Genomic DNA, 27495 nt, shown 5'->3' with positions numbered 1-27495 from the left:
AAGAGGATCTTTCTAACAGTCTGACTGTTTGATTCTTTTTGACTGTTTGAAGGGTCGGGCTCTACTTGTACTTCTGCTGGGTCAGGTCACTGTCAGACATGAGCAGCTTTTACTTTGAAAAAGTCACACCAAACGAAATATCCTTTATTTATACAAAAGACATTCAAATTGTAGACACACGCAACACATTTTGTTTTTCAGTTGTGGCCTTTTTCTTGTGTAAAGAAATAAAAAGGAAAAAAAAATAATTGAAAAAATAACCATGTCTATTAAATGCCTTCATTTTTTCAAACTAAGTTTATAATGCACATTTTTTTTTGCAAAATCTGTGAAGTCTCAAGCCTCAGACTTCCTCAAACTTTGTAAAACTCCCACAGGAGCCACAGAGGACATTAACCCCTTGTCATCTGGCCCCCTTTTATTTGGAATTGTAGGTAATATATTTTTAGGGGAAGATAGCAGGTCAACAATAAATAACACATAGAATTGGTAAACATGTGGTACAATTGGTGATGTTGAATTTGACATGCAGCTCAGCACTGTATGTAGTAGTTCTGGTCATTAATCTCTCATAATTATGAAGTTGATGTCTTAAACAACTGTTTTCATAGGATTTCCATGACAAATAATATAACCTTAAAAAAACAAATATACATGATATATAAAATCTGTGCAGTGCCCCTAAAAGATGGAACAATAAGAAAAGAATAGACACAGAAATAAAAAGTGTAAGTGGTCCTGAAGTACAACAGTTCAAAAATATAAAGTCTTGCTGTCACAAAGTCCATTTCAAAGCTGAGGCCGTGTGCAGTGCACCGTTAAGCTGCCCTGCCGAGAACACTTTGCACATGAGAGCCAGATTTGTCTCAACACCAGTGTGAGGTCACAGCAGGTCACAGAGGAGATAATAGCGATCAGAGAATAATCTTCTCCATTAATGTTTGCTCTCCCTTTGACCTCTGAGGGCCTCACTGTGAAGGATGGAGCCATTATAGAGGATATGATGTGAAGGTCAAAACCACACACACACACACACACACACACACAGTACCAAGTACTCTCTCTCACACACACACACACACACACACACACACACACACACACACACACACACACACACACACGTGCATATGCACATGCACACACTTAACATACACAATTGGTGGCACTGGGGTTCCCCTGTTGACAGCTGCAGCTGTGACCACTGATTACCTGTCTTTCCACCTTAGACTTTCTAATGTACACACACACACACAAACACACACACACACACACACACACACACACAGCCCCCTGCCTAAACTTCCTCTTACACAACCAACACACACACTTGCACTGTGCCGCCATCCGTTTAGCCCCGTCCCTCTGGACGAGAGCTCCAGGAGCACCAGGGGAGAGAAAGGGGAGTGCAAACAAACTCTCCCCAGGTCCGGGGCTCCGGTTTCAGCCTTCCGTCCGCCGTGGCTGGGGGGCCATGGGAACACGTAGCGCCAGGGGCCCTGTGTCAATAAGGAGCAGTGGTTCAACACAATGGGGGCCTGCCTGCAGACAACACCGCTGACAGACACCCACACAAAAGGGCCTGTGAATGGGAAAGAGGTTCATGCACACACACACACACACACACACACACACACACACGCACACACACACACACACGCACACACAGAAAAGAATAGAGCAGTGTGTGGTTGCCCACAAGGCCAGTGTTTGATGACTGCTGCTTGTGTGTGTACACATACACTCAAACACACATGCCCACGCAGACATAAACAGACTGTGATAAACTGTACACAGTTTGAACTTACAGTTCTGCATGCACCACAGAAAATCAATGTGACGATCACACATCAGTAGATTTTTACTTTTAATGCATTCTTCGCATTTGTTTCAGTTTTCAGCCAAAGAGCCAAACTGGTTGAATTTACTGCATTCAGACGTTCAGATAAAATTAGATAAATTGTCACAGAAAAATGTGTCCATCAGATGGTTTAATCGGGTTGTGTAAACCTGTCTGTGATCCTAAATTAAGTTTTTATTCTGTTTTTCATGCATGCTTTGGAACAGTAAAATCTAATAAGATTTTATGCCATTAATGTGTTTGCATGACTACCTGAGCAGCACAAAGGTTTCGCTGTAAGTCTCTGATGTCTGAATACAAGCATGGATGGATTACTGAACGGTCCCACCAGCAACAGGCCCAGGGGCCCAAAAATTGTCAGGGGCCCCACTGGTCTTCACCCACACAACTTAAAGAGACACGTAGCAACCACAAAGAAATGCAAGACATCGACTAAGAGACAGAAAACAACCACAAAGAGACACAGTATGACTACAAAAAGACATAATATGACTACAAAAAGACACAAATGACAAAAAAATGACAAAAAAAAACAACAACCCACAAAATGTCCACAAAGAGCGCAAAATTATTATAGAAACAAAACTGTTAATACAGTCACAAAATGACATCAAAGACACAAATTGACCAAAGTTGACTGGAAATTACTACAAAGAGACATATGACTACAAAAAGTCATAAATGATTATAGAGAAACACAAACAAGAACATAGCGAAAAAAAGACCACAGAGACACAAAGTGAACAAAATAGACAAATAGCTACGACAAAGAGACACAATATGACTACAACCAAACATTAATGATTATAGAGAGACACAAACCAACAAAAGCAGCTGAGAAAATATAATATCATAATATATATATCAATATAATAGAGTACAAAGAGACACAAAAACAACCAAAAAGACATATGTAACCAAAACATGACGAAAAAGACACCAAATGTCCAAAAAGACACAAAAACGGCCACAAAGTTAGAGAGAAAATTTTTATAGAAAGACACGAAACTACTAATGAAGTCACAAAATGACCAGAAAGAGTAATAGAGCGACCAAAATAGAAAGGAAACTACTACAAAGAGACACAATATGACTACAAAGAGAGGTAAAACCACCACGAAGTCTCCTCTGTAGGAGAGGTTGTTGTTCATAATCTGCCCATTAATACAAGGAGGAAATCAAACAGGAATTATCTATGACAAATGTTGTTCACATTAAACCATTAAAACAATTATTTCTGGCACTCAGAAAGCATTGCTCCAAATACTGCAGAGGAATCATGAAAGACACGATACCAGTGTTAGCAGACCAATGTGTTATAAATGTCTTTTCTTCCACTAGAGATCTCAGTAAATAACAGCAGCAGTATGGACTGTTTGACTGTGCAGAGAGAAATGTAAAGAGAAGTGCTGCCACCTGGTGTCCACACACACAAAGAGCAGGATGATGTTTAAACCTGAGTTTCAACAGCAGATGGCAGCACTTTAGCTTTTAGAAAGAGGGAGAGTTCTTTTATAACCCCTCCATCCTATTATAACACAAATCCAGAAACCAACAGAGATCACTTTATTGGGCAGGAGTATGGAGAGAGAAAATCTGATTTAACCCTTTGATGCACAACATGGGTCTGAAGTGACCCGACTGAGTTTTTAATTTTCTATATCTTTGCAATAAATGAATTTCATCATTCAGTATTCCAGGTTTTCCTAAATCAACTTGTTTTAGATCATCATACATCCTCATTTTTTGTTTTCATTTACTTTTTGAATAAAAACCCTTTTTGTATCACTACGCTTAAAATGCACAACATGGGTCAAAAATTTCATTATGGGGTATTGTGTGTGTATAACTTTAAGGAAAAATGAATTTAATACATTTTGGAATAAGGCTGAAACATAAAAAAAATTGGAAAAACTAAAGTGCTGTGAATACCTACCAGATACACTGTATGTGTGACAAAATATATGAGTGTGGAAAGTAACTATTTGAAACAAATTACTATTATTATAGTATTAGGTGATTTTATTTTAAATCAAATTTGTATGAATGAGTCATTTTTGACCCATGTTGTGTATTAGAAGGGTTGTCCATATGTTGTGCATCAAAGGGTTAATATGATTAAGTGGTTAAACTGATAAAACATCAGATGCTGTTTGATCCATTTTTCTTCCTCCAACAGTTTATGTGTAGATACATATAAACTGGACCGTGCAGCGGTCAGTAATCTCTGAAAATATGAAGTCATCACCAGGAATGAGCCACACCATGATTTTAGATTTTTACTGAGCATGTGCAGAGTAGAGTAGTATAAGAAAAGGTAAATGTAATCGAATTTAACTACATTTGTCACGTCAGTGTGAAAAGACTGCGAAATCCATAATAACTACATACTAAACTAGAAAATGCTTCTTATTTCCATCTCAATTGTTTTGGGAGTTTATTCTAAAAGAATAGTGCTAAATGCCAGAACGCAATTTTTTCCTCCTCACATTTTTAGGCTGGGCTGGAATCACTGCTTTTGTGGTTTTTGTAGAGAAAATGTTTGCTGCTCTGAGTCTTAATTGAACATAATAGAACAAATTATGTAACTAGGGTAAAGTGAATGAAGCATCAAAACATTTAACAATCTCAACAATTACAGACAAGAGCAAGGATTTTCTACACTAAGCAAGTTTTCACCTGGCTTTTCTCATACATTATAGCTCGAAAACAATTAAAAACAAGATTTTTGGTTGGACAAATAGAAATGAACAGTCTTCATTGCCCTTAAGTCAATATATAATGTTAAATTAGTGGTTTTTGGAAAGAAAATGTTTGCTGCCTTAAGTCTTAAATGGATATTTTCAAAGAGAAAGAGGTTTACATCTCTTGAAAGGACAACATTAAACAAAATATGTATCTGTAGCATAAAAACATTTAAGAATCTCAACAATTACAAACATGTGAAAGGATTTTATGGAAGATTTCACCTGGTTTTTCTCATAAATAGTTCAACAATAATTAAAAACAACAATTTTGGTAGGAATTTGGAGTCAATATATTCTAAATTGTTTTTTTGGAAAGAAAATGTCTTAAATGGATGTTTTCAAAGAGAAAAGGGTTTGTTATGACAATTTTTATAAGAGCAAAAGGACAATAAGTGGACAAAAAGGTTAAAGCAATATCAAAGTTTTATTCTTAAAATGTAGTATAGAGAGGAACAGTAGTACAATTCAGACAGAAAAAAGGAGAATGTAGTTCCATCTTTGAAAACCTTTGATAAAAACGTAAAAAGAGTAACCTGAATTTGCTTTGTGTTCGGAGGGCACTGAGGCGCGGCCCAAGTTTTGCATCACTGTTAAAGTTCGAGAGAAATTGAAAAATACAACCTTTTGCGACAGCGTAAAAAAATACAGCTGGGGAAAAAAAACCTCTGCTTTACATCTGTAGTGTTTTTGCTTTGTTTTCGTGTTTTTTTTTTCTGTTTGTTGTCCATATAACAAATACAGCATAAAATCTAAAATGATACATCATAGTTTTTGAGTTTCATTCATTACAGTAAAATCAGTAGGATGGTAAATAGTATCAAAAGAACAAACAAGACAACAGGATGGTGTGACGAGCAAGCACACAGCGTGAACAGAGCGAGAGAGAGAGAGAGAGAAAGAGAGCGGAAGGTTAAATTCACGGAAATAAACCACCACGCCAGGAGGTTTGGAGCTGACCGTCAATGTGATCCATTAAGTAAATCCACTAGTTAAATAATATATTCTTCATATATATATATATTTATCTCTTATAATCTCCACATATATATATATATAGATGTATATATATATATCCTTAATATAACCCCTCCCACAGTGATTTGAAGGTAAAAGTGACACAAAGAGGATGAATATCTCTATGACTTAAAATATATCTTCTTCCACTGAGAGTTAAAGGAAGTTACACATCTTCTGTATCATTAGCACTTCAGTACATACGGTATTTTCCACTGCATATGAACAGATACTGCTGTTCCAAGGTTTTAACCCGCAAACAATCCGTGTTTCTTTAGAAAATATGTGCTTAATGAAATAACAAAGGAGAAAGGAAACATCTGTGGAAAGGAAAAAAAATTAAACAAAATATGTATCTAGGGTAAAGTGAATGATTCTGTAGCATAAAAACATTTAAAAATCTCAACAATTACAGACACGAGCAAGGATTTTCTACACTAAGCAAGTTTTCACCTGGCTTTTCTCATACATTATAGTTCAACAATAATTAAAAACAACAATTTTGGTTGGACAAATAGAAATTAACAGTCTTGATTGCATTTTGGAGTCAATATATAATATTAAATAACAAAAAAAAAGTCTAATAAAAAAAGTTGCGCATTGGAAGAAAGACACAACAGTTTATATAGTTCCATTCAGACCCGCTTTTGGGGAAGCGAAGAAACATAAGAAAATGATTTTCATGAACACAAAAGTAAGTGCATGTCTATGAGGCGCCATAGAGCTTCACTTTTTGTGGAACAAAGTGTTTTTCTACCTGGCAGACCTAAAAAAAATAAAATAAAAACAAACTTACATCAAATTAAACCGATGACATTTTTTAAACCCTTTACACATGAAAAATGGAGTTCTTTCAGACTGACACATCATGATTTTCTGCACACTTCTTTCTCCTCACAACCAACGTTCAAGTGATTCAAAATATATATATACTGTATTTACTTTATCAGTACCAAATATAAACAAACGTATACAGGTATTGATGTCCACTTAGGTCCTCAAAACGTCAAATTACAAGTACTGCCGGTAGTTCTACAAAATGGTATGTGTGTGTCTGTGTGTGCATTAAATAAAATAAAAGCTTAAAAACAATGGCAAAGCATACCTGATAGTCGCCGTAGCACAACAGTGTTCTATAGTTTAAGCTGATTACATATGTATAACTGAGTCAGTTTAAGCTTTATGATTATAAACATCATATATAGCCTGTAGGTCCAGTATTCTGCGACAAGCATTACAGCACCAAACGTTTCGTCATTTGGCAAAATTCAAGCTTTAAGTGAAAGTCAAATGCTTTTGTTTGATAATAATAATAAAGTGTTACTGTGACGCCGTGATTTGTATAAAGCTAGCAATAACATTTCCCCTTGTACTTTTTTTTTCTTTTTAGTCATCTTTTTTCCCGCTTAACGAAAAAACCTCACGTTGTCTTCTCTTTTCTTTTTTTTTGTCTTTTTCTAAGCGTATTCAGTAGTTTTTGCTTCCTGCTAAATCTTGGTGTGCGGTCTGTTTGGCACAATATCACAGCCCTCTTAAATTAATCATAAATATGGCCGTGATACATTAGAGTCACAAAACAGATTTTTTGGTTCCAAGATTTGTGCAGGGAAAGAAAAAAAAAATTGAAAAGAATAATATAATAATAATATTTAGCGCATCTAAACAAGATCTACAGAGCAAGTTAAAAATCTTCCTGTGGACAATAATGCTCTTCTTCCATGTACTTCTACAAGCACCAAGCAATATACGTTCAGATTGTGCAGAGAGCCGCAGCCTTAACTGAGCCTCTGCTTGCAGACAAAAACAGAAATAAAATTATTGATAAGACCATAATAACCTCTCTTCATAAATTAAATAATTAACATTTCGCTTTTTTAGATGATTGGCCTATCCCCCAACTCAAAAACTACACCATCCCCCACCCCGACTCTCCCCCGAAAAACAGGAAATAAAAATACATCACCAAAAACCTGATTTATCATATTATTCGTCGATAGAATCTTTCTCTTGCGGGCTCTGGGCCCAGAGTTGGACACATTTTAACAATAATAAAATCTGTACATCTTGGAGTTCCCACTCTACGAAAGCTTTTTTTTTTTTTTTAAATCCTTCTCTTTGTTATATACTTGCACAATTAAGTAACCTCATGGTTTGATAGCACTTTGGAGTTGATTGTTTACCAGCTAGTTTTTGTATACATATATATTAAACATCAACTTTTTTTTGTTTTGTTTCTCAAGCTTGTCATTATAATTCTTAGTCCTCTTCCGGGGCAGCACCAGCGTTGCCCTCACCCCAATTTGATTGGTCGTTGTCGGTAGGCTCCTCCCCCTCCAGGTCCTCCCCTTCCTCGCCTTCGAAGTCATCGTCGCGAGGAAACTCCATGCCCTCCATGGCCTCCAGGCCCTCCTGAGTGGCCTGGTGCGAGTCAGCACAGTCCGCACACACACCGTAGCGCCGCGAGCCGTGACGGATGCCGACGCTGGCTGCGAGCATAAAGATCTTCTTGCACACCATGCACTTGTACTTTTTGTCCTTCTTGTGCACCTTGAAGAGGGATGGAGAAGAGAGAAGGAGAGGGTGAGATGATGAGATTAGCTGCCATTTGAAGTTTGGATTCAGTCACTTTAACTATTTATCTAAATGCCACATTGACGGACATTCTTCCTATAAGACAGATAAAGAAATCCACGAAGCCAACAACTTAAAGTAGACAGAGCTGAAAACATTATCTACACAAGGAGTTAGATCATTTATTTAGGTTAATCTAACGGTCTGACAACTTAAATTACATTACTAAGACAATGTGACATACATTGACGTTGAGAAAAAAGGTTACATTTGTAGTTTTAAGGCAACTTATCCCAACAGCTATGCAAGTTATAAAATGTTAATTTTGTGCTTTTACTGGCACAAAAAAAGGTAATTATCAGATAAAAACAGATATTGTTGTCTGATTGGACAACCCAACAGGTGTCTCAGCTAGGCTTGTCAACTTTTAGCAGGACAAATTTATCTGATGTTACTTTTTATTTCAACTCAAACTCAACACAATTATAACTATGGGCCAGTTTAAAACTAGGATAACCAATAACTCTGCCTTTCACTGTTTTTAATGTTTTGTTTGTGCTGATTGTTCTTTCATCATTGTAAATGAGGGGTTGCCCTCAATGAAATAAATAAAGGATAAATTAAAAATAAATGTTTTGGTTGAATTTAGCTGCTGTTTTACACATGTATGGGATGAAACAAACAATTGACATGCTGGAGCACCAAAATACATGTTTTAGCTACAGGAAAAAGGAGACAGTAAATAAACTACGGCTAGATGTGACAGCATTTCCTTAAGAGGCCAGTCAAGGAAATTGTTTTGTTTTTACATTATTGTTCCTGAAAATTACACTTCTACAACATAAAAACTTGTAAAACTGATGGGGGGAAAAGAAAAAGCCGGATTCTGATTTAACTAAATTTTGATGAAATATGTGGTTATGACATTCTGGCTTTGTTAGTCTGAATGCCTTCTTGTTCTTTCAACTTGTGCAGCCAGCCCAATGACAACACCAGCTAATTTGTAAACACAAATAACGTGAAACGGTCTCACCAATCGATTTGTTTTGCAACACTTTGGAGAGGGATACTCCCTATGCTAAAAAAAAAGATCCCTAAGCCATGAATTTATCTTGTTGCACTCACTCCTTTGAGCAAAAAAGCTGCATGACACAAAGAGGGGAGTGCAGAGACATGAGGCGGCCAAAGCGCTGTAGTGTTTGGCACAAGATGGTGGATGCACATCACATGGTGGTGTAAAAGAGAGGAGAGGATCCTGTGCATATGTGGACTCACCAGGGAATGTCTCTTTACGTGCTCTCGGCGGGTGAACAGCTTGCCACAGATGTCGCAGCTGAAGGAGCGAACGCCCGAGTGAATGATCAGGTGCCTCTTGAGCGTGCGCCGGTGCTTGGCGATGTAGTTACAGTGGGGGCACTTGAGCTTATTGAGGGCTAGGTGTGAGGACTCGCCTGTGTAGGGAGAGAGAAAAACACAAGCATGCAGATGCCGTGAGAGGTCAACAACAGACAAGTTGTTTAGTGTACAATTCCAGCTTAAAAACACAACCATGGTTTGTTCTTTGAGAGAAGTTTTATTCCGACTGGACTGGAAGAACAAACTGGAGATGGAAGATAATGATCATAAAAGCTACATTTGCATCTATAGATAGACTCTAATGAGAGAGGGGTGTGTCGGGAACCAATATCCTGTTTATCTAATCACGGAGTAAGGATGTGGTCGCCATTAGAGAGAAACATCACAACTGATGTATCACAAAAGGCCCCTCAAAGTTTGTTAACCCTCTGAACCCCAGACAGTCTCAGAGCGTTTTTTGTGCTCCAGTCATATTTTACATAATGTGGACTAATTTTCCACTTCAATATGTCCTGGACCTCTATGAAAACCTTGCAATCATGGCTAGAAGTAGGGAAAACTCATGTCTTTTGTGCAGTAAAATGTTTATTTATAATGCCATAAATAAAAAAAAATAAAAAAAGGTTGCATTTCTTTGAATTTCACAAAAATGGGAGGAAAATATAAACGAACACCATGCCACACATATTAAACCGTTAACATTTTTACAACTCTACTTTTAACTTCTCTTGTCCTCTCCTCTCTCCTCTGTGTAAATAGCCTACAGTTCAGTACAAGTAGTAAGTTAAGTCACGTGACATTTGGTCTGAGCTGAATCATCCATGGCTCCTAACTCTTTTTTGTTTATTTTGGCAAAATGTTAAACGAGACATGCAGAATAAAGTGATTTTAAAGAATCTGATGTGATAAAATGTCATTTTTACATTTTTTTGAAAGAAAACATGCCTTTTGGGATTCAGAGGGTTAAACTGCAGAGATAAATCTGATTACTGTAGCTGCCATGTAAACTTCACTCCAGCTCTGGAGCTCTGTCACTGTTGCTAAGTAACCGGTGCTTGTGTGCACCAGTCTGCAGTGATGTTGAAGGTCTGACCGTGGTAACGCTGGAGAGGATGCAGATTCTTATTAGCAGTGAATGTAAAGCAGCAGATCTATCGTCGTACTACATGAACATAATGATGCTGTTTTCTTTGTGATTGCGACTGGAATGTTCTTTACAAAGTGGTACAACTAATATTCAAATGACTCTGTGTCGTTATATTTAGAGACCGTGTCAATTTGCAGCTACTTTGCATAAACCACTGTGCCAATTACTCAATACTGAAAGTCTACAGCAATTTTCTGCAAAACTGCACACAATTCAGAAGATGTTCCAAACTCCAAACATAATCAGAAAAGCTAAACAAACAGTTTTAAGTGTCATCCATCAAGTTGGGCCAATATAACGACTAAAGCATTAGTAGAACATGGTTTTTATTTCTGCATCTAAAAGTCCAACACGTCCTCACAGCAGCACCGTCCTCATTAACCCTCCCGGGATGTTTATGCTAACAAGCTCCTGAGGACAGCTGGGCTTACAAATAAATAAGCAATCTATTGATTTTGAAAAGACTCCACACACAGAGTGGCTAGTCTTCAGTGTTGAGAGAGTAGGGGGGAGCAGGGCTGGGCCTTTTGTTTGAGCCAGGGTGCACACAACAGAGGCGTTGTCAGGGCAGGTTGCTAGGGGGAGGAGGAGGGAGGGGGAGGGTTGATGAGAAGCAGTCACCTGTGTATTTCCTGCGTGTGTGTGTGTGTGTGTGTGTGTGTGTGTGTGTGTGTGTGCGTGCGCGTGTGCGTGTGTGTGTGTGTGTGTGTATGTGGTACACCTAATGGGTGAGCAACAAGCTGTTGATTTAGGCCCTCAGAGTTTCTGGATGAAATGTATTCTTCACTATCAGTTATTGCACATACACAAAATGAGTGTTAAAAGTTAGAATTCAAACAAGAAAAGCATCTCATTTGTAAGTTTAATTCAACAGGTGTTCATTTTTTTCTACAGTTTTAGATACAACCTTGCTGGCCAATCTGACTAGAGCCCCTATGCTGCCTTTACAGCAGACGTCTCCTACCACAGTTCCACCTGTCAATGGCAACAGTGCCTGTTAATGAAACTTAATGAAACTCTTGTGCTTCACCATTCAGGATCAAATTAAAGATCCTTAACAGGGCAATGATGGCTCAGAAGTAGATAAAATACACTGACATTCAAAGCTCAAATTTTTAATTAAGTTTATAAAATGTGACCTTTTGCAGAACACTTAATTGCAAAAATTAAAACTCAATCAATGAAATTGGCAAACAACTTTTTTTAAAAGTTACCTGTCTCTCAACTTCGACTCAGTCTCCTCTTTATCATATCGCCCGCAGCCATCTCAGCTAAAACTGTGTTTATGCCTGCTCTGAAGTATGTGTGAGGTGCACACACTCACAACACTGCTTCCTTCAGATATACCAGTTTGTGTGTGGGAAATGGCATACGCATGTTTTCTTGTGGGTACACATCGTTTACACATTTGGCCTTAGGTGTTTTTGTCACGCATGCTGTCATTTTTGAGTATACTTCATTTTGCAACTTGAAACTTTGACTTCCTGTATAGTATGGATTTAAGATTCCTACCTATGTGACATATTGGCTTCCCTGCCACCCATTTGAAGCAAATTTGTGAAACTGGGTGTTTGTCTGCACTCTAGTTCATGCTGACATACTGGACTGCTCACACTCATTTAAGAAGATGCATTTTAGTTCAATTTTAAACTTCATTGATGAAGCCTATTTTTTTTTTTGCGGTAGTCTAGCGAGTGCGGCATCTTACCATTCTCCCAGGACTCCCCTTGCTGTAAGTCCTGGATGATGCTATACTGGATCTGATTGGCCAGCTCTGGGAAAGGGGGAGGGGGACAAGGGAAGCGAGAGGGAGAAACAGAGATGAGAGGTGGTTGAGAGCCTGGAGGGGGTGCACACCTCACAACGCCCTGTGTACACAACTAGCCAACCCCCCACATGAAACAATGGAAGCTTCAGTTAACAACATAGGCAAACAAACACCCACACACACACACACACACAGGTCCCTACTATATGTAAAGCAGTGTGTCTCCAGGCCGGAGAAACAAACTAATGGTGTAACCAGGGCTCCAGCAGGGAGGGGGTTAATTAGAGTCGAGTCCTCACACCAGCTCAGCTTACACTCAGCTTTTGTAAGCACTTGTGTGTGAGCACCTGTGTGTGTCCGGTTCCTCCAGCATCAGCGCTTAGAGCCCATTAAAGACACGCCCCTGTGCGAGAGAGTGTGTGTGTGTGTGTGTGTGTGTGTGTGTGTGTGTGTGTGTGTGTGTGTGTGTGTGTGTGTGTGTGTGTGTGTGTGTGTGTGTCCATTCTCCCTGGGTCAATATTTGGAATAGTGAGGACAGCCCCAGTGCATTAGAGTGGATTAAGGGAGGGAAGGGACTGCCCCTGGCGGCTTTGCACCTCGCAGGGATTGGGGAAGTTGTTGTGTGAGGGTGGGTTTGCGTGCACGCTTCAACAGAGAGCAGTGTGTATGCAAATGCGTACATTTTACCTGCTCTGAGTGTCTGTGTGCACCCTTTAAAACAACCGAAGAGTGTTGTTTGGAGAAGACCCAAGAATTTATTGGCCACGAGTGTTGGCTGTGGGCTCAGCGTGGTAAGAGCAGACGGCGATGGCAGAGTACTTACATCATTGAAACAAGCCTTCACTTTCAACTGTTATTTTCCACACAACACAAGCATTCCTGTGCCTCTAAGCTGTCTACCTCCAATTGTTTCAGACAGTGTTCCAGCTAAATGCTATATATTTGATGGTTCCAGACCCTAAAAATGCAAAGATTTCCTGCTTTTCTCCACATTGCCAGAGTTTCAAGTCTAATTCAGCCTCTTTTCAAGCAATTTCAAGGTGCCTTTTCAAGCTTTTCCTGCACCTTACAGCTGTATTCAATTTTTAATGAGAATTGAATTCATTATCATTATTATTACAGTACATACAGTATATACAGCAAACTAATCATTTTGCCTTTACAGTTTTTGTGCTATAAACAACCAACAAGGATGTTTCATGGCAGCATTTAACAGAACGCTGACAAATTAAAACACAACCAAGTCTGTCACAGTGTCCCGTATAACCTAAATTTCAGTTTCAAGCACTTTTCAAAATCCAAGCACCTTGAAAATTCCCCACATTAAAATTCAAGTGTTTTCAAGGATTTCCAGTCTCTGTAGGAATCCTGAAAAGCTAACTTAGGTTTAGCATGCTTAGGTTTTGGGTGAACGGTTGGACAGAAAAGAAAGACATACGTCGACTCTCGGGCGTTGGGAGAGGCTTTTTCTTTATTTTAAAGACAACATTAATCAAGAAAATAATCAATAGACGAATCTATAACAAGTGAGCAAAACCCCAGACATGTTATCTGTTTAACAACCTCTATAACATAGAGAAAAAAAAGAATAAAAACATGCACAGGTTTACAAAGGGAAGACAAAATCAGCAGAAATAATGCCACCATTTGTGCTACTATGTTTCCATCCTAGGAGCATGACCGCACAGATCATCTGAAGCAAAATGAAAGCCAAACGAGTGACATCACTGTGGGAAACTGGGACAGCTAATATTGGTGGATGACTGCTCATGGGCTCGGACAGAAATATGCAAGCCAGCGACGACAAGAGGGCCGTCTCGTTTTAGAGCGAGCATCTCACAACCCCAAAAATTTTTTGGTGTCGGGTCGTGTCCGCGAGCAAATTGATCATCCCTTCCTTCTGCATGACTGTGTGTTATAGAATAATCTAATAACCCACAGCAGACATGCAGCCTAATAAGCCGTACGCATTCTAATTTTTGTGTTGTAAAGCAATATTTCAGTAAAGCGTAACTAACATTTTAGACATCATGTGACATACATATCTAGAGCAAGTCACTACAAATGAGCACTGTATGCAACACAAGCCTAGACAGCAGAGAGAGGCTGTGGGAACAAACCGAAGCTTTAGCAAATGACTTTCCATCCATAAATGGTACTCAACCATCTTTTCATGTATGTTCCAGGAGATGTGGAGTGAAAAAAGGCATTAATACAGTATTTGGGTGCTCTTATGCTACATGTACACTTTCTTCCATGACACAGCAGCTTTCTAACCAGAAGAACTTGTAAACAAATGCAGAATATTACTTTATTATATTATTAATATTACTTATTTATTACTTATTAGAATAGCACACACACACACACACACACACCCCCCCACTGGATCCCACATCTTCCTACAAAAGTAAAGACTGCCCTAAAACCTGGTTTTTACAATGTGGAGAAACATGACAACATTACTGTGGAAAATAAATCATAAATTAAATAGTAAGCTGCTTTCAGGTAATCACATGTCCTTCAGCTAACAAGCAAAAAACTACAACAACAGAAAGCATGGTTAAAAATAAATAATGAATCAATTGAACCAAAACGGTGTCAGAGCTTCAGATTGAGGCAAAGTGAGCTCACATTTTGTCCTGACAGATATAATTTACATGTCGCTGTCCTTTGTTTGTCCTCTCTGTCTCACCTTGTCTTAAAGGGATAGTTCAGATTTTTTGAAGTGTGTTGTAAGAGGCACTTATCCATAGCGTATTATTTACTGCAGATAATGGTCGGCACGCCCAAAGTTAGGAGAAGAAGTTTGGAGTACTGACATGGACGCTGAACAATGTGCTGCTCTGGATGTATTTTAACCAGTGGGGGAAAAAAAAATCTCCCTCATCATTTTCACATGCAGAATACTGCAAATGCTGGTTTACCGCTGCTGTGATCGTTAAGTTCCTTTGTGTTTTTGTGCAACTTTGGTGTTTTTAAAATCCGTTCGAATTCAGCACAGTCACACAATAACTTTTGTGTTCTGCGAGGTAAAGTCAGTGTTTGTCAATGGAATCTGTGCTTTAAAAGTTTAGACTGATATGACTTCAGCTCCCTGTCAGAAAGAGCTGACAAAGTAAAGCAGTAAAGGTAGTATAAATATAGTGCACACTTAAATTGATATCGATTTCTTTTTAGGTGGCTAAAATATGTTTTGGTGCTGCCCTGGTCTAGTGCTTCTCCACAGTGAGGGCGTGTAGGAAATGAACTCACTTTGGATGAGTAAGTCGTATAAACCCCACTTCAAAAAAATCGGAACAATCCCTTCTATTAGTGGAGAAAAAACCCTGTCAAAAACCCACAGACAGTCCCAACAGTGCATTTTGGAAACACCCCCCTTAAAAGGGAACTGAAAAGCTGTTTGGAAAACACTTTTCTTAGAATGGGCACTGAAAAACGCTATAGAAAACTATGATGTCACTGATAACACAACCCACCTTAGTAAATGCAACTTCACAATTTTTATATACAGCTATGCCAACTGTTCCTTCTTTTTTTTTTTAAATGCCAAAAGCACTCCTACTCCTGCTAAACCTCAAGCAGCATAAGAATAATGTGTTGCATGTTTCTGCCTCACATCCTGCAACATCACCTCTACCATCTTCAACAAAGGAGAAATCATTACAATGTCATCCCTAACAGAGAATAAATATTCAAAGATCAACATTTAAACTGTAAACAGAGTATACTGTGAACAAAAAGACTTCTATCATTCTTCTATCAAAATCAAAACTATCATTTAAAGGTAAACAGTTGCCTTGAAACCTTTTACTGTGACTAACAGCCCACTTGAAGTCTCGAAGCAAATCTTTATTTGGGGACGTAGTGTACATTAAGTAGAGAAATTGAGCTAAACAACAAAGACACGCGAAGAGGAGATGGTTGGAGAGTTTCGCACACATGCTGCAGACAAACTACGTCTTTAAGTGAGAGTCTCTCTAGGCTATTACAACACCCTGGATTACTTTGTGCACACATTAAAACGAACCATAGGAGGAGACTGAGGCACTAAGAGCGTTCAAGTGCATTTAGGGAGGCCTGGGGGAAGAAATGTTTCCCCTGCTTTCTTCATTTTCCTGCATTAGGGAGAGCTTCTCTCTCACTCACACACACACGTACACAAAATGTAGCTCTGCCTCTCTCTCCTTCTACACACACTTTGTGCCTAAACCACCCCCCCGTCCATACCACTCCGCTTAATATGTGATATCATTATGGTTACATGGAGTGCCACGCTTAATGGGGCCAACAGAAGGAGAAGGCTGAAGCTGAGAGGAGAGATTACTTAGAGCGCTACACGGTATGGGGATAGGATGGATGGAGCGATGGATAGATTAAGGGACATAGTGTAAAAAGGAAGGTATCAAAGGGCAAGGAGAAAGGGAGAAGATTAAAGTGTGCAAACGTTTTTTCAAGCAAGATTGAAAATTGTATTGAATGAGTGAACGTTCACAGGGATTCAATGTTCTTGCCAACGTGTTTTATAGGACAGTTAATTCTCTCTCCAACTTAAATTTAAATGTTGACATTATATTATTCTCTTTCATAAAACATAATAGCGTACTGATATGAACCGTTAAATTGCTTCGATTTTATTGAATTGGACTTAACCATATGAAACGTCTCATCTCTTCTTTAGAACAAGTCTCAGCAGCGGTGCAGCAACACAAAGCACTTCAGGTGGGCGTAACTTTCGTAAGCCCCCTGCTCTGGAGTGATTAGTGGAGATCACGTCCGACAGTGAGTCACTTCTTGGCTGTGTACAGCAGGTTAACAGCTCAATGAGGAAATGTCCTGTCGGGTGTGAGAGCAGGATATTCATCGCAAGCTGAAAAATCCATACTTTTAGTTATGTGATCAATAATTTGGACATGAAAAACACTGATCGTGCCAGCATTCACCACTGCGGCCAACCACAGCTACGTTTTTTTAGCAGTGAATGTGTGATCATGGATGTGATAAGATACGACACTTTCAGGTGACAGATCATTCATGTAAACCATGGCAGTACGAATATAAATGAGTGTGATCTGTCAGTACTGGCCTACCAGGCTGAAGTTGATTCCCCTATTATTCAGTGCATTTTAAGATGCTTTTTAGACTACAGCTATGACATCATTATGATAAGAACAGCTGAGTATCTGTACCCTAAATGTTACTTCAAGCTGAATTAAACACTGGGTGAATCCTGAATAAATGGTTGAACTAAAATACAGCTGATGGCTATTTAAGACGGAACATGAACATGAATCTGTTTTTGACTATTTTAATATACATCTCCATGTTTTGTTTTCTGAGCCAGCCCGCCTTGCCACTGGGCCTTATAAATTTCCTGGCAGAAACCCTGAAAATTCTGTTGAATTTTAGAGACTGAAAGACCAAAAAAAAAAAAAGAGGATCAAATACTGAAGCCACATGACCAATCAGGGTTATCCTCTTGAGCCTGAATGACCCTCTGGTGGGTAAATCATCACAAATGCATGGTATGAGGACAAGCTACAATAATAACTGTAGAATTTCAGTTAAAATAGTTCTTAGTACACAGCTCAGATATCAAACACTGATGCAGTGGTGCAGCCATGAAAACACAGTGTTCGTCTGAGTTTGTGTGAGCATCATTTAGCTTCAAGTAAATTTTAAATCTAAAAGAAAATAAATGTTTAGAAGTGACGGTGATGGGGGAGTGTGTGGGATAAAGGCATCAAGGTAGCTAATGATGCTACCTGACATAACTGGTTATTGTGTCTCCAACTAGCAGTAGCTTTAGGCCAAATTTGCAGACAATCGTACTGCTGACAGTTAAACAGACGAGCACACATTCACCTAAACATACACATATTTCAGTAAATTCCTACTTTTTAGACGAGAGGCCACCGCCAGAATGTGGATTATTACAATAATCATCAAATGATTATGTGTCACAGAAACCCTGCATGCACCTCTCTACCTTTAAAAAGCCAGCCTCTTCCTTTTACTTTCAGTGAGTATAAAGTGTGACTAAGAGGAATAAGAAATTCATGAGTGAACGCTAAAAGTTATACATATATTATAGGGGGAAAGGAATGGGCGTGGAGAGTGTGTGAAGAGTGTTTAGAGGTACAAATGTGTGCCATACCAGCATTTTCAGAGAGGGAGGAGAAGTCCTCTCGGGGGTAGGAGGCCGACGGCTGGATGAACATCCCCTCGTCAAATCCCTCTTCAGGCTCTGGTGGAAAGTTGTACACAAAACGCCGCGTGGTGGTCTGTTTTTTCCTCCGTCCGCTTCCCGCCGCTGCATCCGCTGCTTCTCGCTTTATTGCTGCGGGTGCCGCTGCAGCGCCACATGTGGCCGGCTCGTTCCAGACGAATACCTGCGTCTGGGCACTCCCCAACCGTGTTTCGTTGGCCTCTACTGAATCGGACGAGTTGTCGTTGTGGTGGCTCCAGTTACCAGAGGCTCCGGGGGTCACAAGGGCACAGCCCTCACCCCCTACCACTGTCACCTCTATATCGCTGGACTCCTCCTTCACCCTGCCACCTTCGTCGTCTTCTTCCTTTCCTTGATTGTTGCTGGCCTTGATCGACAGCTTTGACAGGATGCTCGTGGCCCAGAAGTTGCTCGGCTTGCGGTCCAGCCCTCTCTGTCCATCTTTGGACACCGTCTGCCTCTTGTTGTAGTCCACCACCACTGAATCAGGGGCCTCCTGCTTGATGCTGATATTCAGGGCGTCCTTTATAAAAGCCCTACATGAATTTACAACCTCTGTCATCTGGAGGTAACTGGCAACAGACATCACCTCAATGGCATTTTGGCTTGTAAGCAGCAGATTCCCAGAGTAGAGAAAGTCGAGGATGACGGAGAAGCCCTGCACAGCAGCAACATCCAGGTGTGTGACTGTGGCCTGGTCCTGAGCCTCGCTCTTGGTCAAACAGTAGAGGGTTTTGAAGTAGCGGCTGCCCGCCACCAGGATGTTCTTGTGTGCGCGGAACACCTGGCCCGAGACGACTATGTTGACGTCACAGAGGATGCCACTTTTGCGTTGCTTGTCCAGCTCCTGGAGCAGCTGGTAACAGTAGGAGTTCTCATTGGGCTTGTTGCGGTAGTCGTCCTCTGAGCAGTTAGTGGAGGGGCTGGTGTTGTCTGAGGGCCTCATCGTCTCCTTTAACATGAAAGAGAAGAAGAAAGAGAAAAGTTATTAGAGATTTATGTTCTCACACATGTCACATGTGCAAAAAAAGCAAGCAGGAATGCAAATATATTTTCCCTTCCTGTAACTCTGTCTATATAATAAACACGCACGGAGATACAGCCTCGGGGCTCCCAGTGTGACACCCACGCACCTGCCCTCGGGGTGAAACAGGTTTGACAGGTTTCTGTTACGAACGAGGTGGGAACATGCAATGAAAGTGTTGTACCTTTAGGCTGGTAAGTATTATGTCATATATTATCATAGCCCCATAATCATTTTATTTTCTACATTTAGTTTTTAGACTTTTATAGTTAAACAGAAAGAGAAATCCATCCCATATTTCGTTCAATTACATTATATAAGACTGCAGTGTTTAACGCTTCTACAAGGCATTATAATTGCTTGATTTGCTGGAGACTCATAAAGTTGCTCTCCCATTCATATTTAAATGATTTCCTACATTTTCCAGAATGCATTTCGAGCATCAATCGGTGGAAAAAATGACCACTCATCTACTTTTACTCATAGGTCTGCAGAACAACGATACAAAACAGTGAGCCTAGAAATGAACCCTTGCTCGATAGTGCCGCTATGAAATCTTTATGCTAAATTTTAGTTAGATAGAATATTTTATCCTATTAAATTCCATTGATGCTGTACTGCAAAAACATCAACAGATGCCGGCACCTGCATTTGTTCAGATATTTGAGGCAAAAATAAAAAGACACACCATAAAAAGAAAAGCCAGAGAAATCATTGCATATTTTTATGCATTACTTGGTAAAAGGGGAATCCTGATGGACTGTGGTCTGAGCTGAAAATCATCTTTTGAGAACTTTATTTCCTTTTAAGCAAGTGAGGAATTTGTTTGATCAATTTGCCAGGAGCATTTATTGAGACTTGATTTGTAGCCGCTAACATTAGAGACTGCCTTGGTTTCAGAAAACGACAGATGTTTATTTATTCATGATGAATTAATACGCTTTCCAATTCGGCTTTGTTCATCACCTCCAAAGCTAGAGTGGAAAGTGGATTTGCAAAATTCTACATTTTGTACGCATTTAGCTTCTGTACAATAAAATGATCTCTTCCTTTTACTTGGATGTAAAACGGGCCATAATTAGACCTGGAGGAGGGCCGGCGAGCATCCATCGCAGGACACAACGTGGCTCTAGGATGGGAGGGGAATTGGCAGGAGTATAGAACTACCCTGTAACAGCCCGACTCCCCCTTCCCTGCTCCCCCTTACAGGGCAGAGGGCCAGCCTGGTACGGAGCAGAGAAGAGGGGAGTATATACACATGTGCATGCATATGCTTACATATGCACATAGACAAAATACACAGCTCGATGAAAAGCAAAAATGTGTATTCCCCCTTCATGTGTAGAACAGGACATTACAGTTTTACGACATTATAGTTTTACAACACACATGTAATAGCATAGATCTACAGCTCATTTTAGAATTGCACAGCAGATGTCCTAATCCAGAATAATTCACATTGCTCGAGCCCGGCATTTTTGCCCCCACCAACCTCTATCTCTTCAGCGCACACATGCATACACATACGCACACACACAACCACACAGAAACCAGACTGCCTACACATACACACAGCTGGGGTTTCAGCTCGAGTAATTCAGATTAAATCCATTTCTCTGAGGTCCCCACCCAGCCCCCACCCCTTCTCCCTCCACACTGCAGCGCTTGTCCAGGGCAGCTAGGGCACACAGGATAGTATAGGGGGGCTTATCGTCCTCTGCCACAGCTGGAGGGGAGAGATGAAGAGAGATGGGATGGAATGAAATCAGAGGCAGAATAAGGGAGAGGCAGAGAGAGGGGGAGAGTGGACGTACTTTGCAGGCTAGAAGTAATAAGAGGACAGAAAATAATAGAAGACAAGAGAGCAGAATTGTAGAGTTCTGATGGAGAATAATGTAGAAAGAAACTGATAGGGAAAAAAGTGTGAAAAGAAGATGAGAAATGTTGGAGAATAAAAGAGACAGGCCTGATAACACAAGCACAAAGAAAACGAGTGAGAGCATGAGGCAGAGATTCAGAGAGCGAGACCTTGAGCCTCGAGAAAAAGGGCGGAGGAGAAAATGTGGAGCAGAGGGGGACGGAAAGCCAGCGCGAGAGAGAAGGAGTTGGGTCACCCCATTTTAGCCTTCACAATAGCCCGTGTTCTCCCCGAGGCTCATTGTCCACTCACTGTAGGCCTTTGTGAAAGGTTTCGGCACTCACTCTCTTATTACACAGCAGCTCCCACTCGCAAGCATAGAAAAGGAGCCGGAGTGCGTGTGGGTGAGGCGAAGAGGATGGGGAGAGAAGAGAAAAATTATTCCATGATATACACATCAAAGCCTCTGGAGGGGCATGGTCATCATGTTGAGTACTGTGGTGGAATATATTGGTGTAGTGAAGGGCAAGAGTGCTATCACAACAAGAGGTGCTGGATAAGTGTCCAAGTTGGACACATGCATACAGTTTTTTCTTCTTTTTTCAACCTCTCAAATAGAGATTTCTTGCTTTTCTCCATTTTATTGGACTATATAAAATATTTTGAATTGCAATTGATCGTCATATGTTGCATGCTGTTTGATTGTGTTTTGCAGAGTCAAAGTATAACCAAACATGGTCAATCAACTTATGTGTTACAGTGTTGAGTTTGTAGTGAATTAGGCCCATTTCAGCAACCCGCCAATGGTGACTGACCCAATTTATTTTACTCACCAACATATCTTTTACTTGCATTTGGTCAATGACAGGTGCTAATTTTGGAACCTGAATTATATTTAGCATTCTGCAACTAAAATACCTTCAAACATGTACAATTAGAAGACAGCCAGGGTTAAAGAGATTTGATAAAAGAGCCAATATGTTAGAAATGCTGCAAAAAAACATGCGCTGTCAGACTCCTTGTACCTCTGAATTTGTAGACCCATTTTTATCATTTTAACGAACTGGCCGTCCCACCCCAAAACCCCATGACTCCCCACAGCTTTTATCCATTACACATAACCAGGCAATGGGCCAAAGAGGTAAGACTTTGCAGTTCTGATATGAGTTTGTGTGTGTGCATGTGTGTACATATTGGAGTCAGGCTAGGACAGCCTGGTACAGGATAAGTTGCACCATACTGGCCTCATCAACAGCAGCATCATCATCCTTTCTCCAGATGTGCCACGTGTGAGCTGGAAGCTTAGAGAACCAGCAGACCAACCCTGCACAGCAGATGCTGGAGGCAAAACCAGCCTGAGCCAACAGAGAATGTGGGGACAATATTAACCTCCCCCATTTGTGACGTGGCTCCCTTTTTATTTGAGCCAGAGATGGTTGGGGTGGAAGAATGAGAGAATCCAAGAGGGCGCTGGGAAAGAAAATTCCTTTGATCCAGGTCTAACATGGATGCTTTAAAGTCTACCGAGAATGGCCAATAAGAACTGATTTACAGGTGGATTAAACAAACCAAGATGGCCATAAATTCAAGCTTATTGAAGTGCTGGCCTCGGTCAGAAACACTTCACAGATCATGTGATACATTACTGTCCCCAGTGCAACATAATGACCCGCTGGAGCCAGTTTTTGTTTACCTTTTACACACACACAAATTTGCCTCAATCCCCTTACTCGTCGACCCCCACCCAACATCAATCTAGTCCCATGACCAGCCCAGCCCTGAGGCCATCTCCACCAGTCCTTCCCTAACTCCCTACATTGACTGTATCCTTCTCTCGACCCCCCACCCAACCCGTCTGTCCCCAGATGCTAGAACAATACCGTAGTGTGCGTTTGGCCCAAGGTGTGGGAGGGCTGCACTGAGTGTCTCCCTGCCTCCTAACAATGCTCTGACAGAAGAGCAAGAGATGGGGGGGGGGAGAGAAAACGAGGGGTGGGTAGAGTCACTGACGGATTCAACAAGAAGAATTCTCCCTCTGGCTTCACCCCACCCCATTCCCCTGACCTGTGGCCCCCAATAAACATCCCATCTATTTGGCAGACTCCAGACTGCAATGGGTGGGTCCCCTTCCCATTCGGGGAGACTCACTGTTAACAATGAGTGTGGTGTTTGTCTCAACTAAACTGAGGGGGTGAAATGACTTGTGTAGGTCCCGCATATTTGACCCCCCGGAATATGGCAGGTTTGGTTTGTTGAACAGGTGTCTGTATTATGGATATAAATCAAATATGTTATGGACGTTAAAACAAAGAACAAAAAAAGAGATGAGCAGTGATAGATAAGCAATAAAAAGAGTATGGAGAGGCTGGATATGGAGAAGATTGAAAATGAGACTACCTTTATGTGGTAATGAGGCAATACCTGTACATGTGAAATAATAGTAGAGTCTCTGGTGGTCACACAGTAATCCTATCTTGTCAACATGTACAGTGTGGAATTAACACATATCCTTTGATCAATTTGGGGAAAAATGAAAAAAGTCATGAGAGGATGAAACAGACTTATATTGGTGATCTCATATTTGTTCCATGGTAAATAATAGTCTACTTTGGCCTGATTTTAACCTTTTACCAGTGAGCATAGGAAACAATGTGAGCACAAGACAGTGTCTAGAGAATTAAGGACAACGGCCCCCTTCTCCAAGGAGACCCACATTTACCACAGCTGCCCTGGTGTGCTAGGGCTAATCGAGTTAGCTTTAACGAATGCAGCAGAGGCCTGACTAACGTCAGGAATGGGTGGATAGAACAAGACGTTGCCTCATAACACCATAATTCCCCTTTAATGTACTGCTTCACAATGCTACCTTGCTTAACATACACAGCCACTCATTATTTAAACAGTAATGTATGTACTGTATAAATAAATATGATTAGTTTTATTCAGACCACAGCCATAAGAGGAAAATCTAATCTTAGGAACATTAACTGCAAAAAATAATTCAGTAAAAGTCAGAATTAAATGATTTCCAATATTGCAGCACTGAGACATTATCATCGCAGCTCTATTCTACATGAGAAAATGGCCTGGATAACCTCTCAGTACAGTGTCTGGGGTCCTTGTTGCTAAGGAAAAGCCACACCAAGCCCCTAATCCACCCTTACTGCCCTCCTTACCAATTAGAGATGTGCACAAGTTAGTGGATCACTTTAAGTCACTCTGATGATTAGTGATTGCGTGTGCAAAGGAAGGAACTAAATGTAGTAGTGCAATCCTCTTCGCTCACAAATTAGAGTCAAATAGCACCCCGCTCTTAATTCCACTGACAGCACGGACCATTGTCAGGATAGGAGGTCGGATGGAAAATGTACAAGGATCAGTAGCTTAGAGTATTCTTTTCTTTCGTCAAAATGAGGATTGATGGGAGAAATGCCCTTTGACACCAGATTGTTCGGGTAAATATGCACTCCCTGTTTTTATGAGGTCTGTGAAGGAGTACCATAGAAATATTGCCTACACTGCAATAAAAATAATGAACCAATAAAAAAAGGCCTCACGCACATCAATAAAGATATAGTTCACGAAAATTGCTTGATTGTTTTGGTTTAGAAGAATCAGATACGTCACTAACTTTATACCTACTTCAAGCTTAGGCTAACCAGTCTTTATGTGCCTATTAGATTAAGAGGGGCATTTTACAATATGCTTTCAGTCTTGTGCATACAAAATGGGGCTTTAATCATAACATATGCCCCAAAGATACAAAACTAGCACCCATTAATCCAGAAATATGAGGATGAAAGGGTCAGGTGATGCCATGTCATTCTATTTACTGACATCTATTTCACTCATTCAAGCCTATTCATATGGGCCGAGCAAGCTGTCAGGCTCCAGGCAAAATGATTTACTCTCCTCCTCTTGTCCAGCCCTGCAAGTGACACCATCTATGGATTTTGGGGGGTCATTCTAGCACAATGCCTCTAATTTAGCTCCCCCAAAGGGAGGAGGAGGTGGAGGAGGAGGTGGAAGAAATGCACCAAAGGTCACTCGGGACTGCGAGCCAGCAGAACTGCATGTTGAGAGGCCAAGAGGAGGGGGGTTGGGAAGGGGTGCGGTTCCCCAAAGGCTGCTAGGGTCGAGCCCTTGCCATTGTGTGACCTCTAGCAAGCTAGCAATCAAGACAGCTGCTGATGCAACAAAAGGGTTTACTGTACAATGTGAATCCACAAAAAGTACTATAAACACTTACACTTTCCATTATTTACTGGCAGACCAAAGTTAATAGTTATTCGTGACATATAATAAACCCTTCATTCTACAGGAGCAGCCCCCGGTGTGATAGTAGCTAGCAGGTGTCACACTGGAGCAGGTTTGTGAGTGTAACTTGACTAATGAGTGGGCTGACACTCGTAGTGTGGACGAGACGGAGAGATTTGATTCACTTACTCTGAAGTGGTTCAGTGTGTGTGTTTTTGGCGTTTACAGTACAAGTTGGTCGACAGTTGCCTCGCTTGGGGCTTTCTACTACTGTCACTGCCCATCTACCTCCGGGTACAGCAAAGCTACAAGCGGCTAGTGGGCTAGGCTAGTTGTTAGCTCAGGTTAGCAGGCTGATGCTAGCTAATCAGCCAGGAGAAGGATTGTGGAGCTTAGGGAACAGCCTATTTTCGCCTTAGTTGTATTTCAAAAGTTGTTAAAATTGTTGTTGTTAGTGACATACAAGACAGACAGTGACACATGTTGTAATAAACGTGACAGGTATTTAATGTTACGTCGGCACGAAGCGAGTTGAGTGGAGCTAAGGTTACCTGTTTGGTGGGGTCATTCCTCCCGTGCTCAGAAGACAGGTGATGTCTCAGCAGCAAGGCCCGTTTATAGTTGCGACTCCCTTTGACAAGCTCGTCGCTGTTTTTAGTGGCAATGTTGTGACACCAGGAGCAGGACATGAGTCCCGTCTCCTGGCAAAATTTCAGCCATGGAAATTCTTGCAACCACGAAGCGTGGAATAATGAGTGTTTCTGAAGCAACGTCTGCGGTCTCATCTCTACCCCAGATTTCCTGGATCCCGTCTCGCCCCCAGTCGAACCGCTTCCCGACTCCTGCCCGTCGGCGTTGCTGCTGGGACCATTCCCCTCCCTGGACCCGTCCTCCGCTTCCACCGAGTCCACACGATCGTCGCTTTCCCCGGCTGCCCAGCTGCCCTCTTCCGGGTCCTCTTCTTCCTCCGCTTCGGGTTCCGTGCTATCGCTGACAGACCCAGCGCCCTCCACTCTCTTCTGCGATGATCCTTTAGCCCCCAGATCCCTGTCCTCCTCTTGATCCGGCCTGTTCCCGTTAAAATGTCGGTCTTGACAGGCCGGGGCCTCCCAGCTGTTACAGTTCCCCCCACCGATACCGCTGGAACCCGTTAACCCAGCTAATCCACCTCCTCGGAAAGCCAGCGACCTGCGGTTTCTCTCACCGGACATTTTTCTTAATATATATTAGAATCTTCACTTTCTCAACAGTATTCCCCTCCGACAAAAATAATGTGTCTGTAAACGATGTATTTTCCGAAAGAGATGGACCGTCGTCGTTTCTTTTCTCCGCTTTGGCCCTCCCGGTGAGAGTATGTAGGTTATGCGGAAATAAATAAAGGTTTTAAACGCATAATGAATTTCAGGGTTCTCGCTGCGTCCGCGCAGGCCCCGCAGAGGTCGAATGGCAACGACTTTCCTCCCCACAATGCACCTCGACCAGAGAAAGGGGGGTTGGAGAGGGAGGGGGCGGCTTTTAAAGGAAGATGGGGGGATCTGTTGATCAGCAAGGGGTCTTTTGTGTTTGAAGGCTGCACCCATTTTCCGCATGCTTTTCATCTTTTGGCTTTGCTTGTCTTCTCAGTCTCATAAATGCTGACTTGCGTGCCCCACTTTAGCCCCCC

General features: G+C 41.1%; 1 protein-coding gene across 2 annotated transcripts; it reads right to left on the bottom strand.

The window, feature by feature from the left end:
* Window positions 1-5013: 5013 nt before the first annotated feature.
* Window positions 5014-27283, bottom strand: zbtb10 (zinc finger and BTB domain containing 10). Of its 2 annotated transcripts, XM_059349765.1 has the most exons (5): window positions 26384-27283; window positions 18622-19645; window positions 12405-12470; window positions 9469-9644; window positions 5014-8169 (listed from the first exon to the last, which is right to left on the bottom strand). In XM_059349765.1, the coding sequence occupies exons 1-5, from the start codon at window positions 27041-27043 to the stop codon at window positions 7879-7881; spliced, it is 2217 nt and encodes a 738-aa protein (XP_059205748.1). In that variant the 5' UTR covers window positions 27044-27283; the 3' UTR covers window positions 5014-7878. The 2 variants fall into 2 exon arrangements, with proteins under 2 accessions (XP_059205748.1, XP_059205749.1); XM_059349766.1 differs by lacking the exon at window positions 12405-12470.
* Between the last annotated feature and the right edge of the window lie 212 nt (window positions 27284-27495).

Source organism: Centropristis striata, chromosome 14, assembly GCF_030273125.1.
Source record: "Centropristis striata isolate RG_2023a ecotype Rhode Island chromosome 14, C.striata_1.0, whole genome shotgun sequence".
Classification (NCBI taxonomy): domain Eukaryota; kingdom Metazoa; phylum Chordata; class Actinopteri; order Perciformes; family Serranidae; genus Centropristis; species Centropristis striata.
The sequence above is the reverse complement of the archived record's forward strand: the minus strand, read 5'-3'. Positions and strand labels throughout refer to the sequence as shown.